The following is a 16,018-nucleotide window of genomic DNA, read 5'->3' as shown; positions in this document are numbered from 1 at the left end:
GCGGACGAGATAGCTATGAGATTTGCTGCAACATTGTGGGCGATTGACGCGTCCCGTGGAAAATGTAACTTGAGGGCGCAAGGGGACGGATGAGATGGAGGTCCCAAACGGGAGGTAAGCCTGGACCTACACACAGGTTTGGCAAAGTCGTACTCGGACTAGCAGTTGAGGCTAGCTGCAAGATGACGAACTGAGATGGTGGCAGTGGGAGAGGTATTTGATGGGTCAAGAATTGTGTTGCTTGGTTGCATCAGTAGCTCGCAGATTATTAGACATTCGAACTTATCAGTGCAGAGTTGGAACTGGATTCGGAGATTCCGCTGAACCCGAGAGAAGTGACCTCACGCTCAAACTCTGTCCTTCCGACTTCTGGTATGAGGCAACTGGCGAGTCGCAATGCGATGGGAACTGGAAGTTGATGTTCCCGGCGCTCGCTTTGCGACAAATCATCTTCCCGTTTACGCATTTGACGCACCAGTCAGGCTCGTGCACAGTCGGAGTTTAAGCACGAGCATAAATACTCCTTCTCTATTTATCCTCCACGTTGCTCTGCTACATCTCCCTCGCAAGTCAAGAATCAGGGCGTCTAGCTCGTTCTTGTTCTGTGCTCAACGCCTGGAGATATCATCCTTGCTCTTCTTTTATCCTTTGCTTCTCCAAATGTTCCTCTCATTACTATGCCATCCCCTCCTGCAATTCTCCTGACGATCCAATCGTTCCTCCACGAGCTCCACGTTCCACATGCTTCCTACGTCACGCAAAGAGCGCTATCACCAGAACACTACATCGAAAGATGCTTTTGACCCATCATTGAACTTGCTAAGGCGTGCAGAGGGACATGCAGCGGGAAGAAGAGCAGATTGATCCTGTATGGTGAAGGAGCTTGCGCCAGCCAAGTATGGAGAATCTTATCAAATACAAATCGTACTCCAAGCTCGTCCCAGAGTCAGTCGATGCGGTCCACGCGTCTGGATGATGGGGAGTAATTAGGACACATCGTTGGTCAAAGAAGGCTGACGATAAGGACTTGAGCAGACAATAAATCTTGAGGGCTCTCCATAATTCACATTTCTCGACCATCTAGATGTAAAGAATGTCCCAACGTTTCCTAGTGGCGTGCAAAACTTCCCCAGCGTCTTATATACAATGCTGGCACTCGATCACAACATTTAATTGAATAACGGTTGGGAAGCACTCGTCTTAGTCGGCTGGAATCGCAGCCTGTTTCCTGACGATCGGGTAAGTATAATGGCCTTTCTCTAGTTCCTCAGAAGCGTTAAAGAAGCGAAGCATCGGTGATATCCGACCTCCGCCACGAGGAGCTGGTATCCAGTTACTCTTCCACTTTGCAGGTGGCGGAACATCGACTGGCTGAATGAGAAGTTGGAATGACCGGGGCTCCGTGTCAGCCTTGTCTTCTCCGCCGTAAACCAGAGTTCCGTCAGGATATGTCAGCTTGTGTTGATTTCCCAGACAATAAACGTTCTCTTGGTTGAAGATCAAGTATCCCATCTCATCGTAGCATGTCAAGCTCCAGAACCCTGGTGCGACGATGGGGGGCTTGCCGCCAACAAAGTCGTAGATGTATGCTTCACGAGGGCCTAGAGGCAATGTATACCCGCTTAGAGAATCCGTCATTCCATCAGCTGGATCTCCCCAAGACGGATAAAACGCAAGTGGTGACTTCAGCATCAAGTATCCGGTCTCCGCGATGATCGCGCGAATGCCGTAGTTGGTGCCGTAGTCACCGGAATATTGGCTCGCAGTTCTGGTCCAACCATTATTCAATGTTTGGACGACTCCAGGCGCAGCGTAAGATTTGGCGATACAATCCAGGGCGGCTTTGTATGCTCCGGCAAGGTCCACGGTAGACTGAGGTGTATTATAAGTGCCGTTCGAAATTCCTGCCTCCGACAACATATACCCGACGCGACCCTTTTCAGAGACGAGCTCTGGTCCATTAAAAGGTGCGAACTTTGCTAGGAGTTCGAGGATCCACTCGGGTGTTGTTGGATACGCAGTACTGCCGGTCGAAGCTCCTACGGTCTCAAGGACCTGCTGAACAGTTGGTGCATGCGTAGCTCCGTCAGAGTGGCTGACCATCTCGAGCTGTACCATGTCTTGACACCTTTGTACCGTCTCGACATCAAAGGCCTTAACACCCCACCGGATGGAAAGGACTCCATGGATGGTTGGAAGATTAATGTATGCTTGATATGGTTCTTCTACATCATTGTGGTCGATACCATATTGATCGGTAGAAGTTGGACGCAGTCGAATACGGTATTGTCCTGGGTTGTTGAAGCCGCCCCCTCGAAGATTGGCGATATTGTCCCCGTACGGATCGTAGAACGAGAATAAGGCGAACTGATTTGGATCAAGCTCCGGTATCGTCAAAATAACATCGTTGTGGCTCAGGTCCAGAATGCATGTGGAATACAGTGTGTCACAATTTGTTCGCACCACCATTCGATGCTCGGGCATTTTCAAAGTTCGGTAGTGTCGGAAGTTATTGATGCCAGCAACGCTTGTTATGGCCGTGGCCAACTTCTCATAGGCCACCAAGGGATAGCCATAGACCAGGGCAAAAGTCGTGGCATCCTTTGCGAAGTCAGCCAGGCAATGAATGTTGAAGGTCTAGTAGCGAGGCCAAAGACGTGGAAAAGGCAGCTTACCATATCTGAACGTTAGGTACTCGCTTTGGCGAAGTGATCAGAGTTGAATATCAAGAGCATCGATTAACCAGCCACTTCGTATAGATGGGACCTTCAGCCGAGAGATAGACCGACAATACATGCAGCAACTCTCGTCTAATATTTATGTTTCTCCACGTCATTTTCTTCAAGATTGATCTCTCGGATCCAGTGTGCCGAGTGATCCAACCGCAATGAAAGTCATGAAAAACAGACCGGTCGATCAATCCGGGAGGTAGTCGCAAGTAGATTGTCCTGAAAGCGCAGAGGGCGAAACAGTAGATCTATACACCAAGGGCATCTGTCCGCTCTCGGGCTCTCGGGAGTCGGTTTTTGGGTGCCATGAAACCAGTGTAGCCTCTTAGATCTGGAGTTAAATACAGACTTTGCCACCCCTGGGATGCCGAAGACCCGTTGTTTGACTATGAGCGCTCTGGTCGATGCATGACTGAGCTTTTCGGCAGATTGCTGCACACTCCACAAAGCTCGATATCTGCCGAAACTGTGAGTATTCGTCCCTAGGACCTGGGATGGAGAAATAATCGCTTCAGAGAGTACCTGAGCATGGATAGTTGCGTGGATGAAACAGGAGCCGCGATGGACAAAAATAGTGATAGTGGGAGAAGAGGCAATTTAGCCGAGTTCCCTCCTTGGCACTTCAGCCTTGTGAACACCTCAGGAGCGCATAGCAGGAGTGCGTTACCTTTAACAAATGCACTAGAATCAATGGATATGATATACGACTTCTTTGATGTTGAGATCCTACGATTGCTTCAATGAGGCATTTCGCGGCACGTTAAAATCGTCTTGATGAGACAGGGGCTGACGATTGCGTTCTCTCTTTGGCCTACGGCAGCAACGAAACACTCTTCTGTCAGCTAGAAAATCAATTCTTCAGAAACATGATCTGTCGTCGAACTGTTTTGCCGTTTACCTCGAATGATAGTGGGACTCTCTTGATGCCTTTGCCACGGAAATCACTACCCCGGTTCGCATAGCGAAGTCTTTCGCCTCTTCATCACCCAGACCTCAGAAGTCCCACGTGGACACCGTAGATTCCCTGCTTCTAGACTCTCCTGGAAAGATTGAGAAAAGAAGTGCAGGAGATACGCATTATCCTACTCGGTAGGTCGGTGAACTTACCGAACATACCGAATAGATACCGAGCTGCTTGGCTCTCTCGCCGAAGCTGATAATACTCCGGACTCCATGCCATGCATGAACTTTTTCTGATTAGCATTCCCCTCAATCCACATCGACCCCGGACGGACCCTCTCCGCTTCCTTGCTATAGGAACGGCTTTGGAAATCACTCTACTGGACTGGGATGCCCTCACTGAGGCATCATTGAAACTGGGGGAGAAGATAGGATCCGGAGAGGTTCACGTTCTGGACTGTGTGGACCACGTTCTGGCGAAAAGACATGTTGTACCATCGAATTAGCGACGTGCTCACCGACAACTGAATCACCCAAAGCGGCAAAGAACGCAGTACCGGGGCAAAAGACCGAGCAAATAGAACCCGTGCGGAGCATCCGGTGGTTGATCCCAGCCCATCTCCGTCCTCAACCACCTTGAAGGAAGCGAAAACTTATTAAACGACCGATTCTTCTTTTCAGCACCCTCAGCGTCTGTATCCCTTCATCCCTTGTTCCCCTTTTCCCTTCCAACACAGTTCTCAGCAATCCTCACCGGTCCATATCACAGACAAAGAGCGAGACCACCATCACTCAAAATGACAACCGCGGCAATGCAGCCCAAGGTCCCAGATGCCGTCGAGTGCGTCGAAAAAATCGACTCGTCCTTTTCAGAGCAGGGCAAAGAGACCAAGTCGACTGATCCATATTACGACGAGGAATATACCCGTGCGGAGCAGAGAAGGATCATCCACAAAGTCGACCGGCGTCTCGTTGTCGGTCTGGGACTGGCAATGGCCATTGCTCTCATGGACAGGACAAATCTCGGTTCAGCTGCTATTGCAGGGTAAGTTGTTGCCAAAATCGTTTCTTCCCACTGGTACCAAATGGACCCTTGATTCCTCGTTCTGCAGAGGGATCCGTGGCTAACTGATACTGACCCTGAAGCATGACCGTCGACCTCGGCCTTGAGCACGGCCCTCGATATGTAAACCCATCTCCTGTTCCTGACTATCACTTTACCAGTTCTGATACATCTCCAGTCCCTTATATTACTGGTATTCTTCATTCCGTTTGTCCTCTCTCAGTTGCCCGCAGCTGTTGTCATCCGAAAAGTGGGACCCCGAGATTTTATCACCCTTATCACGTTCTGCTGGGGGGGAGTGATGATGGTAAGAATACATTTTGCTCACCTTAAATGTAGTTCTGCCTTCTCATTTTGTATGCTGATTCCTGCCAGTGTTTCGGTTTTGTCCACGATTGGTGGGTGTTGATTATCCTGCGCATATTAATCGGCATCCTCGAGGCAGGCTTGTTGCCAGCTTGTATTCTGCTCTTATCGTGCTGGTACACAAGATTTGACGTGCACAAGCGCTTCTCATCCTTCTACCTTATAAGCAGCGTGGGATCAGCCATCGCGCCTGTCCTAGCATGTGGCTTCATGCAAATGGGAGGTCTCTCAGGCTTGGCCGCTTGGAGGTGGATCTTCATCATGGAAGGTCTCCTCACCATCGCCGTGGCCTTTATCAACTGGTTCTTGCTCGTGGACTACCCACTCGACGCTCACAAATGCTGGAAATTCTTGACCAAGAAAGAGGAAGACTACATCATTCGTCGAATTAATCGCGATCGCGCCGATGCCAACGCCGATCATAAGTTCAACCTTCGCCAATTCATTCGTCCTGGCAAGGACTGGAGAGTCTGGCAATACGCCATCATATACATGTGGGTTTCTCGGGAAGAAATCGTCGCCCTCGACCTCTGGCTGACACCGCACGCGCAGGTGTGGAACCGCTGTTGCATATTCCCTGTCATTCTTTCTTCCCATCATTCTTCGTCTCAAACTCGGATACGACGTCACGGCCGCGCAAGCATTATCGACTCCACCTTATGTCTTCGCCGGTATCTTCATGTATGTCGAAGCCTGGCTTGGAGACAAGTACCATATTCGAGGACCCATCATCATCTGGAACTGCCTCCAGTCGATTTGTGGTTTGTGTCTCCTCGGCTGGGTCAAGGCTCCTGGAGTTCAGTACTTTGGCATTTTCCTCGTTGCGTCCGGAGTCAACGGCAATGTCCCCGCAACTTTGGCCTGGCAGGCCAACAACGTTCGTGGGAATTGGAAACGGGCATTCTGTAGCGCCTTGCTCATCATGGGTGGCGGCACTGGCGGTGTCATTGGGTCCTTGGTCTTCCGCTCCCAAGATGCCCCTACATATCTGCCTGGAATAGAAGCTTCCATTGTGTGAGTATATTTTCCTCTCCACCATATTCCAGGGCCTCTTCAGGACCATTCCTTTGGGATTGTTCGAAGCTAACAGTGTTGAAGTGCCAACGTCATCTCCATCATCTGCGCCGTAGTAATGATGCTGAGCTTGTATGCCTCCAACAAAAAGGCTGCAGCAGGACGTACTGTTCTGGAAGAATTGCCAGGCTTCAGGTACACGCTCTAAGCAAGCCAAGGCGATTGCTTGGCATATAACCGAATAGGTTGAAGCAGGTGTGTTGGTCAGCACCGCGGGTTTGAGGGAGAGGTGAGCTGCGGAGCATTGACTCCAGTGTGTATCCCATGTCGTATTTAAAGTCGATAATCTCAAATTTGAATCTTCAGGCTCAGTGTTGCGTTCGTATGAGAATGATTTGCCGAAGTGAGCGAAAGACACGGATTAACCTAACACGTATTGCATTTCGTATCATTGTGTTCAGAAAGATAGACCTGGCCCGCCAAGAAGACTCTGGCCCAGCAGTCCGTCATATGCATCACTGAGATGATCTGAGCTGATGGTGTCAAAGATCCAGTTGAACTGATAATCCTCGTCCCATGACAGTGGTTCTATATTTGCCGAACCCAAGGTGCCATGGTTGGGATCAATGGAGTCGAGAATAGCCATCCTCGGGCACATCGATTCAGGGAAAGGAAACAGATCTCGTATTGACCCCCTTAGGAGGACAGTTCCGTCGCTTGCATTAGGGAATGTGTCGTCATTACCGTCGTCGGCCGCTGTAGGATTAGGTCTTTCCGGCGACGTCGGTCTGTATTCCTTGCTGGGGTGAGCACCACTCCTCTTCTTTTGCAGTTTGTCAACGGCCGTCACAAAGTTGTTTGCTTGAGGCCATTTATTACCCATGGTCTGAAGAGCGGTTCGAAGAATGTTGAACTCTTCTCCACAAGTCGCATCGTCGGCATTGTTTGATCTTCCGGACAGGGCGTGAATTTGGGGCAAGCATCCTACCAGGATAAACCAATGGTTCATGGGGAGCAGGAATCGAATATCTTCTCGGTAGTAGATTTCTTCGTAAAGTCGTGCGATGCACGAAGAGGCGATGAGAGTTGTCGGGTTTGTAATTGTCGTTCGGAAGGCGTGGCCACATAGATGGAAGAACAAGATAACAGCGACAAAGTAGTTGATATGTATCTCGTATACATTCCGCCGATACTGTCTTCTATCACTGTCTTGGTACAGACGGAGGTATTCTGGTAGTTGATGAATCCACATCTTCATCGAATGTAATATACTGTACGCTGCCTGTGCGGACAGTGGATTAGCTTCGGTCTGCTCAACGCTTGTCGCTGGTATTCTGGAATGCTATATCAATCGCCTTCAAACATCGATGGAAGGCTGGCGACAGAGGAAAATTGGTTTAAAGAGAAGAGACGGTGGGGAAGTACCTCAGCAGCAGTATCTTCACCCTTTCGGCGATAAACTTCAACCATGCTTCCAATCATGGCGTTCAAGTTGACATATTGTATGAAGAGTTCTGATTTGTCATTGACAAATTCAAAGTCTCCCTGCTCTAGCTGTCGAATCTTGAACTCGCTGGGTTTAATCATGGCCGGAAGTCCGACGCAAACGGCGTACAACTTGTCCTGGATCTTTTTTGGGATGGCTAATCAATTTCAAGAAGTCGGACGATGTCAGTGAGCACTTACAAAAATATACCAGGCCACGCGGCGAAGGACTCCTGGTCCATTGATGGTGTTATATGTAGATTCGCGATGAAGGCCTAGTTGAAGTAAAAGTCGAACCGCGATGCTCACCCAATGGTAGGAGCAGTCGAGGCGAACCAACACCATAGGGCTGAGGTTCCAACAGGAAGCAAGGCAGATAGCCTTGAGAACAGTAAGGACATCCTTTTCGTGGTTCGTCTCCAGCAACGTTTTTACCTTGAGGTAGAGATGCTCGCAGGTCGTCAGAAATTGGGGGCTGACTTGACGGACGAGAGATCCTGCAAGACAAGTGGCCTGAGACAACAGCAACGAAGGATTCTTGCCTGAGAGATCACGTCGATCTATGACGGCACAGCGGTGGTAGAGATGCTCGAAATAGTTGTCCTCGAGCGCTTCGGCCATGAGCTTTGGCGGTGGTATTAGAGCCTCGCTGACTCGCAGAAATTCGGCATAGACTCGATTCGAGACCGTGCCTTCCTGGACGAGAACGGACAGTGGTGGAGAAGGGCATGGCATTATCGAGTCCCTCAGGTAAGCAGGATTTTCGGGTGTCTGGATGATACCCTCTGTTTGTGCCTCGACCACCACTGCTGTCGGACTGGTTGAGACGAGGGTCCCTGCTGCCGGAGTGTGGCTCCAATGACTGGTGTGTGAAAAGGACTGCGTTCGACTGGACGGGCGAAATGTCTTTGCTGGAAGGGCTGGACGCCCTGACCGAGGTCTATGAGGACAGCGTTAGAGTGTCGTAGGATGGAACGGGCGGCCTTTTTCCCGGTCATCCTTACCGGCATGTCTGATGAGACCGGTGACAGTTGCTGCACGTTCCTCTGGGTTGATCTTGAAGGTCACACTTTACCTGTGAGGCTGAATCAGTCACTTCCACGCATACAGATATCCGGTGGCATTCCCTCCGTGGTGCGTCTAGTTTCTCGTATTTTGGCGGCACATGTGGTTAGAGTTTCACTCACCTTACGAGCGTGACACAGCTCGCAAACGAGACGCGCTCGACTGCGCAATGGTCGCCTGGCTCGACCAGGTTCTTCCGTCATCTCTGTGTCCTGGGATTTCGAATGATATTGCGGTGCTTCTGGCCGGGGACCAAGAAAGAAATGGAGCTCTCGGGTGTGCTCTAGTCGATCTAGGCAGACTGTAGCTCCGTCCCGCGGTCTCAATTCGCTTAGCAGCCGAGGCCTGTCTTCGATGGCCAATGCCCAAAAGTCAGCGACATGCATGATCTACATGGTACGTGCCCCAGAGCTAACTCATTTTCCAATAGAGCATTTCCCTAAGTGAGAGCTTGTGGGGGTCTGAGAATACGCGGACAATCCGTCAGCTAGCCTAATAAAGAAAGTGGTGATAGACAACACAGCACCGCTCCTGAAGATGGGGGAGACGAGTATGGTCTTGTTTTCTACCTAATGCATCATCATGAGCATTTACCGGCTTTCCGCCGCGCTACGTTCCCGCACTCTTGCCATGGACGCCGAAACGCCGACCACTTGCTGAGTGAGAAAAATAGGATGTACAATCTTGCTTGAACAGGAGCTCAGGAGGAAACTGGAAAAGCCTGAAAGAAAGAGAGAAGCTGTATTGGATCTCATACTTTCACTCGCGTCTCCCTTCTGCGATGGCCACTTTTAAGACATAGCTCGCCTGAGGCTGACTGGTCTAGCCCCAGCAGATGATCTTAAGTCATATAAGCATCTGCACATCCCAAGCACGTCGCTCCATTTAGCGACTACCTTTTTTTCTCCCCTCCTTCATTCAGCCACGTATGTCTTTCGCTATAGATGCTCAGTGGTAGAGTATGACCGGGGGGGTTATGTCTGGTAAGGGTCCCGTTAGTCATGCATACCATTAATGAGGCTAGGGGCTACTGGGTCCACCTAGTCCATCAGCCTTATGTAGTATCCTACTCACTGGCGGCAACCGTCCGAAGCCGCATATTTAACGTTGACATTCTCTTCTATGCGCACCCAGCCTGATGAGCACTCTGTGGCAAGGAGATTTTCAGTGAAGAGACTCCATGACGCACCGCATTCTTCTTTTTGCAGTCTACTAATCACAGTTATGAATGTCTTTCGATTCAAAGCCTTACGTGGCCGTAGCAACAAGGAAGCTTTGCACGTTGAAGCCGCTGAGGAGAGTGTTCCCTTCCAGACGCTAAATGGACTCCTGGGTAAGTATTCAGATTGCTGAAAGCTATTAACCCTATCCATGGAAATTGAATTGACCTCCCTGCCCAGGGCGGAGACCTCGATGGCATGAGGTTGCATCACAAACGTCGACCTCTTCCTACGGTCATATTCAGATCGCAGAGCCCGCTGATAATGAGCTGGGAGGAACGCGATGGCGCGTGGGGTTTTTGGCTCGATTTCCATTCCTAAGCTTCTTCTGTCTATGCCTTATCGTCGGGACCATCGTGGGCATCATCATCATTTTGCTTGTGTCTGATGGCAAAGATGTTGATTCGTGGGATGCCACGACCGTGAACATTGCTGGCGATCGGCATAGGTGGCGGGTCAGCGTGAGCACATACATTGCTCTGTTCAACTTCATTGCAAGTAATGCATTTGCCATTATGTTCGGGGAAGCAGTCGCCATATACTGGTGGGTGGATGCTCTGCAAGGGCAGACCCTCAAAAACCTTCATTTCCGCTGGGAGGTTGGCCAGTCCATCTTTGCCATCCTCGTAAGAATGAGGATATGGGGCTGGATTTGTGTCGCCAGCATCGCATTTACAGCCTTCTCAGGCCTGGAGGCTCTCCTTCAGACAGCGAGTACTTCGAAGACCACTTTCTCTTCATATGCTGCCAACATGACCGCCTCTGTCGCCGAACGCTTGCCGGCAGGTTTCTCAGGGGTCGTCGCCGCAACCGGGCACGATGTGTTTGGGACCGTGTACTACACTCCCAACTTTACTGAGATTCTTAGAAACTACACCAGTCAATCCCCGATACATTTCGATCTGGACGGTTGCGCCTCGACCTCGAATGTATCCTGTGCCACAACTCTGATGGGAGTTGGATTCCTGTACACTTGCACCGCAAGTCGCAGTGGCCTGCAAACTCCCCTCTCAACGGCCGCGAATGGAACAGTGCTGCAGCCGGAAAACACGGTATTTCGGGTTGAACTTGGATCAACAGACTGGTCGATCACCCTCGACGTTCTCTGGCAAGACAAGAAGGGTAGTAATGGGCTTGTTGTCTCAAACCGGCACTGCACCCTCGAGCCAGCCTCGGTAGAATATCCTGTCAATGTCACGCAACGAACCGTGACCCTTCAGCCTCCAACATCCACGGTGAATTGGACCGCAAACTCTACCGATGTCGATCAAAGTTCACTTCGAGTGGACAAATTGCTCAAGACACTGCCAATACCGGATTACGACAATGCGATAGCGGACTTTTCTCTGCTTACACCAGGCGTGCATAGCACTCTGGGCGGCATTGCGCTGGCTTTCGCTAGACTTTTCGACTCGAGTATCATCCTGAAAGAAGACATCACGAACTCTGGCGCTGATGTGTCCGTTCAAGGCGCATTCGCTGCCCCGTATGCACAATTTGTCGAGGGCACGACCAACGACGCCTACCTGAACAACACGTACGCATCTCCGATGGACGAGCTTTTATCCGACATTCGTGATATCATGTTCCGGAGCTCTGTAGCGATCACGGAACATCAAATACCAGACTATTTCTGGCCCGATGGTTCGGCCACAGAAACAGATGCCAAAAGTACCACGGTTCCTTCACAAAGGGTCACCCAGCTCGGCCAATACGGGATATATCACACAATCTACAAAACCAACAAGGTCATCCTGGGTGTCGCAGTTGGATTGATGACCCTCGCTATTTTGGCAACATTACCGTTGTACTGGGGCTTCTGGCGACTCGGCAGGAAAGTGAGCCTGTCGCCGTTGGAGATTGGCAAGGCACTGCACAACTCGGCAATGATCGACACGGGGACCGGGGCGGCACAGTCGTACAGTGTTCTCGACGTCCGAGATCATCATGGCCGACTGCCACAGTATGGGTCTAATCTATCAGCTGAAGAGTTGGTCAAGTTCCTGGGGGCAAAGAAGGTCAAGTACGGTGAAGTGGCGTCAAATATCTTGGGCATAGGCTTGTTCACAGACACGAAGGAGGCTAGGAATGGACAATTGTATTACTAATGATATGCCCACGACGAGCATGGATTTGCTCGTTGTACATGGTGATAAAAATGGGCAAATGTGATCTGGCTCCTTCCCAACCTCAATCATCCACATATTCAATAAATATAAATGAAGATGATGGAAGAGGAAATCCATGACTGATAATGACTGAGTGGCGGAGACTTGAAGAAGTCCATGTCGGCCTGCGGGTATTCCCTCCTTAGTTCCCCAGCCTCGTGGCACGTATGGTGACCGCAATACATCATACTGCAATCCATCCACGAAGGAATTAATACTTGAGTTTCCAGTCACACCTTAGCGTCAGTAACCCCATCAATCAACACCCAAAACTTCTCCCCCCGCACAATAATCACATCACACCCTTTGACCTTGACATCCACTTCCCCCGGCTCCTTTTCCGGCCCAAACCCCCACGCCAAATAGACCAATTCATGGTTACTTCGCACGGGACTAATAGGCGTGAACGCCCAACCTACCCTTTCACCTAGTAGTTCGTCGACTTTCTTGTTGAATGATTTCGTTAGGTTCTAGAAAGACTACGTCGTTGTGGTAAGTGGATTTTATTGCTTCAAGACGCGAAATGGGATCGCGATTTGAGAAGACGGACATGAGGTTCGCGTAAGCGAGGGCGTGGGCAACGGCTGGGGCGGCTTTTTCCGGAGTTGATGACATTTTGACGGTCGAGTATGGCGTTGGATGGATCCAGAGATGGGGATTGGAGATGGAAAGTTGAAGACGTGATATATAATATAGAGAGAGAATAGTTGACTACGTGGTATGATAGCACAGCCCGTGAGAGAAATAGATGGGATGGAGACTTATAATAATGGAGATGAATGAGGAAGGGGAAGTGAGGTGCGAACACTCTTGTAAGAAGCAGATTTACCTACGTAGATGTCGAGACATTTTATATACACCTGCCATATCTGATGACACTGTGAGCTCAACATCATTCCCGACCTCTGCGTGTGGATGTCGATCCATGTGAGCACGAGTGGATCTACCAGCAGCCCAAAGTCCAGAGGACCCGCAGAACCTCCACCCCCATGCAGCGGAAGGTCAATCAATTCTCCGGGACTCGCCGAATAATACAGAGTCAGCAGCGAAGATTTAATGCTTGAATGTAAGATACCACTAGTATAACAATTCCATTCATCCGTCCGTGTCGGCAAAGACGTCGCTTGGCCAGTCAATGTCATCTCAACCATTTCATCTGGAGTACTCAATTTGAAGACCGACGCCCTACTGCATCCGTGGCGTTGCTACATAGGTATGTCCGCCATTCAGAATGGATTTGTCTGATGTCTCCAGACAAGGGGAGCAAGCCTTGCTCAGATATGCCATAAGCCTGTGACTGGGGGCTTCGTTCCCGCAAACCGACTTACCACGGACCACGGGGATGAAGTCAATGTCGAGGACTGTCAGAGAAACATATAAGAGCAGAACCGGAGGAACAGACAATTCATTGAGACTAAAGAGAATATGACCCAATTCCCGATTTTCAAGAGCTTGTTACTGATTACTATTCCCGCCGCTGCATGTGTGCTGCAGAAGACCCAAGTTCCAGTTACTTTTCTTTTCCATATCTTGTCTCCCGACGAACATTTTTATATAATCTTCGAGGGGTGCTCCATACCACCTTTAAGCATATTAGAACCTTGACATATCTCGTCCAAAGATCTTCACCGTCAACCACTGCACCGGTACTAGGAACTTGTTCCTCCAACTCAACGTCATAGTGAGATACGCGCCACGCCAAACGAGATATGCAATCCAACCTTTGAGCCCCCTGGAAACTCCTCCATTGGAAGAAGCGCCTTGCAACACGGCCTTTGCACCACCCAGGTACGTGAGGGCCCCGAGATTTTTGAACGTGAAGCCCGGTACTTGACCATAGGATTCGGGGTCAGGATGCCGATTGAGCGTCTTTCCGAGCCAGTTGGCTTGTTGGTTGGCCACTTGTGCCGTGGCGGGAAGGCTTCCGGACATGAGTTTTGTCGTGTCGCCCAGTGCAAAGACATCCTTCATGTACGCCTTGGGCACGTTGTCCTCTCCGCCATCCTCCGCCTGAGTGGTGAGATTGACTCGGAAATGGTCGTCCACGAGAATTACACCCGTCTTGGGATCTCGCTGGATAATCCACTGCCTCTGCATCGGGTCTGTTACTTCGCCCTGCGTGATATGGGCCGAGTGCGTTGGGAAGCGACGGACATGATTCAGGGCCTTGGATACGAAGGGATTTTTCATCGCTCCAGTGCTCCACACGCACATGCCTATTCCGACATCGCCTTCTTGCTTGGTCCTGATCGTGTAGACTCGACCTTTGACCTGCTTATCCTGGTTCTTCACCGCCTCCGGGTCATTTGGAAATCCTTTTCTGAGCTCTTCGACCTGATGTGAGGTCTTGATTTCGATGTTCTGTCGTTTGTAATGCTTCACCGCATAGTCGGCCAGGGTAGCGTCGAACATAGGTAACACTTTGGGCGCCACGTCATAGAGACTGATTCGAATGTATTTGAGTAGTTGAGGATAAATTCGCGAAATATCGTCCCTGATAAGGTCGGACAGACAGGCCGCGAATTCCATGCCCGTCGGCCCCCCACCGACGATGGCAAAGTGTAGGAGGTATTTCTTCGTTTCTTCTGGGATAATGGGCAACAGGGCAAGTTCGAACAGCTCTAAGATCCTTCGTCTTATGGCCACAGCATCCCGGACATCTTTCAGAAACATGGCGTTCTCTCTCACGCCCTTGGTGTTGAATGTCTGACTGTATGTGCCCACCGCAATTATCAACTTGTCGTAGTGAATGGGAAATGTAGGGACCTGATCTTTTCCTGTGCCACCCATCTGCAGGTGCTTTGTGTAGCCGCTAGTTGTTCCCGTGCCGCTCGGCTGCAGGTCCTTTGAGTAGCCATTAGTTGTTTGTTGTTCATTTGGTTTTCGAGGCCCCGTTAAGGCATGCCCAACGTCAGGATCCAATACAGAGGGTTCCACCAGGACAAGCTTGTCGGCGAAATTGACATCGTCTGCCCATCCTTGTACAAACTCCACCTTACTGTTTCTTTTTCTGACGGACTCCAAGACATTTCGAAATTCCAGTGTCCCGACTGTCGTATCGTTGAGAAGGGGAGTAAAGACGAAGTAGGATCGAGGAGAGATGACGACGACTCGGTATTTTTGGGTGTCAAGGCGACGGGAGAGAACGTAGCCTAACTAGCTATGTCAGAGGAATGTTCTCAACAGAGATCTGAGGAGTGACAGACCTGCCCAACCACTACCCAAGATGACCACTTTCTCCCTCTTGTCGTCTCTCAGGCCCTGCCCGTCTGCCATGAGCGTCGCATACTGGCGTGTCGGTGAACTCGTCAATGGCACGAGTCCATGTTGAAGGGACTTTGTTGATCGGTAGACCGTTCCAAGCGATCGCTGCCACTTGGGCAAAAGGGAAGCACGCAAAGACATCGGTCTCATGAGTTAGCCTCTGAAACAACAGCCTACCGCCCGAAGAGATATTTACGGTGCTGGGGAGACGCCATGTCTGACGGCCGAAGGCGCGTTGGGGGAACATATTAACCCTAGCCACCATTGCACCTATTGAATCTCCAGGTGCCCTCCCCGAGTCTGAATACGGGCGACGGGGATTAACAAAATCCTTTGCGTCATTTCCACATCATCAGGGAACGGGTTCTATTGGCGGTTGGTAGTGAGCATTTGAATAAATTACTCGTAGCGAGGATTTCCGGAGGCCGACCGGGAGTCAGATCCGGACGCCTCGTTTACCGAAGCGGAGGGCATTGAACTTTTAGGGCGAACGGAGAAAGATACCGCTATGACTATGGGTTTGTCATTTCGTCTCGTATCATCATTCCATGGCAGACCGTGTCTGGTCTCACGCAGTGACAATCCTATCTCGACGTATATACAAACGCCCCATCCGAGATCTTCCCGATCGTGATCTTTGTCTCAGGTGGCAGTCTCCCAGTTTCTTGTTCGGCGGGTCCCCAATACTGGCGTGGAAGGTCTCTTTTGACTCCCATCTGCGCCTGGCAACCTCTCAGCCCAATA

The 16,018-nt window shown here is 50.4% G+C and overlaps 6 protein-coding genes across 6 annotated transcripts; 2 read left to right on the top strand and 4 right to left on the bottom strand.

Moving 5' to 3' along the window:
* Nucleotides 1-1,200: 1,200 nt before the first annotated feature.
* On the bottom strand, nucleotides 1,201-2,678 carry Z518_07905 (uncharacterized protein; the record flags this gene model as incomplete). The annotated part of the gene is made up of 2 exons (XM_013413648.1): nucleotides 1,201-2,601; nucleotides 2,676-2,678. The coding sequence occupies 2 exons, from the start codon at nucleotides 2,676-2,678 to the stop codon at nucleotides 1,201-1,203; spliced, it is 1,404 nt and encodes a 467-aa protein (XP_013269102.1).
* A 1,748-nt stretch (nucleotides 2,679-4,426) lies between these two features.
* On the top strand, nucleotides 4,427-6,280 carry Z518_07904 (uncharacterized protein; the record flags this gene model as incomplete). The annotated part of the gene is made up of 6 exons (XM_013413647.1): nucleotides 4,427-4,674; nucleotides 4,776-4,815; nucleotides 4,871-4,999; nucleotides 5,068-5,552; nucleotides 5,611-6,072; nucleotides 6,157-6,280. 6 exons carry the CDS (start codon nucleotides 4,427-4,429, stop codon nucleotides 6,278-6,280), a joined length of 1,488 nt encoding a protein of 495 aa, XP_013269101.1.
* Nucleotides 6,281-6,529: 249 nt separating this feature from the next.
* Z518_07903 (uncharacterized protein) lies at nucleotides 6,530-8,292 on the bottom strand (the record flags this gene model as incomplete). Its single annotated transcript, XM_013413646.1, has 3 exons — nucleotides 6,530-7,354; nucleotides 7,498-7,701; nucleotides 7,759-8,292. The coding sequence occupies 3 exons, from the start codon at nucleotides 8,290-8,292 to the stop codon at nucleotides 6,530-6,532; spliced, it is 1,563 nt and encodes a 520-aa protein (XP_013269100.1).
* A 1,554-nt stretch (nucleotides 8,293-9,846) lies between these two features.
* On the top strand, nucleotides 9,847-11,950 carry Z518_07902 (uncharacterized protein; the record flags this gene model as incomplete). Its single annotated transcript, XM_013413645.1, has 2 exons — nucleotides 9,847-9,955; nucleotides 10,023-11,950. 2 exons carry the CDS (start codon nucleotides 9,847-9,849, stop codon nucleotides 11,948-11,950), a joined length of 2,037 nt encoding a protein of 678 aa, XP_013269099.1.
* Nucleotides 11,951-12,433: 483 nt separating this feature from the next.
* Z518_07901 (uncharacterized protein) lies at nucleotides 12,434-12,625 on the bottom strand (the record flags this gene model as incomplete). The annotated part of the gene is made up of 1 exon (XM_013413644.1): nucleotides 12,434-12,625. The coding sequence occupies one exon, from the start codon at nucleotides 12,623-12,625 to the stop codon at nucleotides 12,434-12,436; it is 192 nt and encodes a 63-aa protein (XP_013269098.1).
* Nucleotides 12,626-13,603: 978 nt separating this feature from the next.
* On the bottom strand, nucleotides 13,604-15,415 carry Z518_07900 (uncharacterized protein; the record flags this gene model as incomplete). The annotated part of the gene is made up of 2 exons (XM_013413643.1): nucleotides 13,604-15,162; nucleotides 15,217-15,415. The coding sequence occupies 2 exons, from the start codon at nucleotides 15,413-15,415 to the stop codon at nucleotides 13,604-13,606; spliced, it is 1,758 nt and encodes a 585-aa protein (XP_013269097.1).
* Between the last annotated feature and the right edge of the window lie 603 nt (nucleotides 15,416-16,018).

This window comes from Rhinocladiella mackenziei, assembly GCF_000835555.1.
Source record: "Rhinocladiella mackenziei CBS 650.93 unplaced genomic scaffold supercont1.6, whole genome shotgun sequence".
Taxonomy (NCBI): Eukaryota; Fungi; Ascomycota; class Eurotiomycetes; order Chaetothyriales; family Herpotrichiellaceae; genus Rhinocladiella; species Rhinocladiella mackenziei.
The sequence above is the reverse complement of the archived record's forward strand: the minus strand, read 5'-3'. Positions and strand labels throughout refer to the sequence as shown.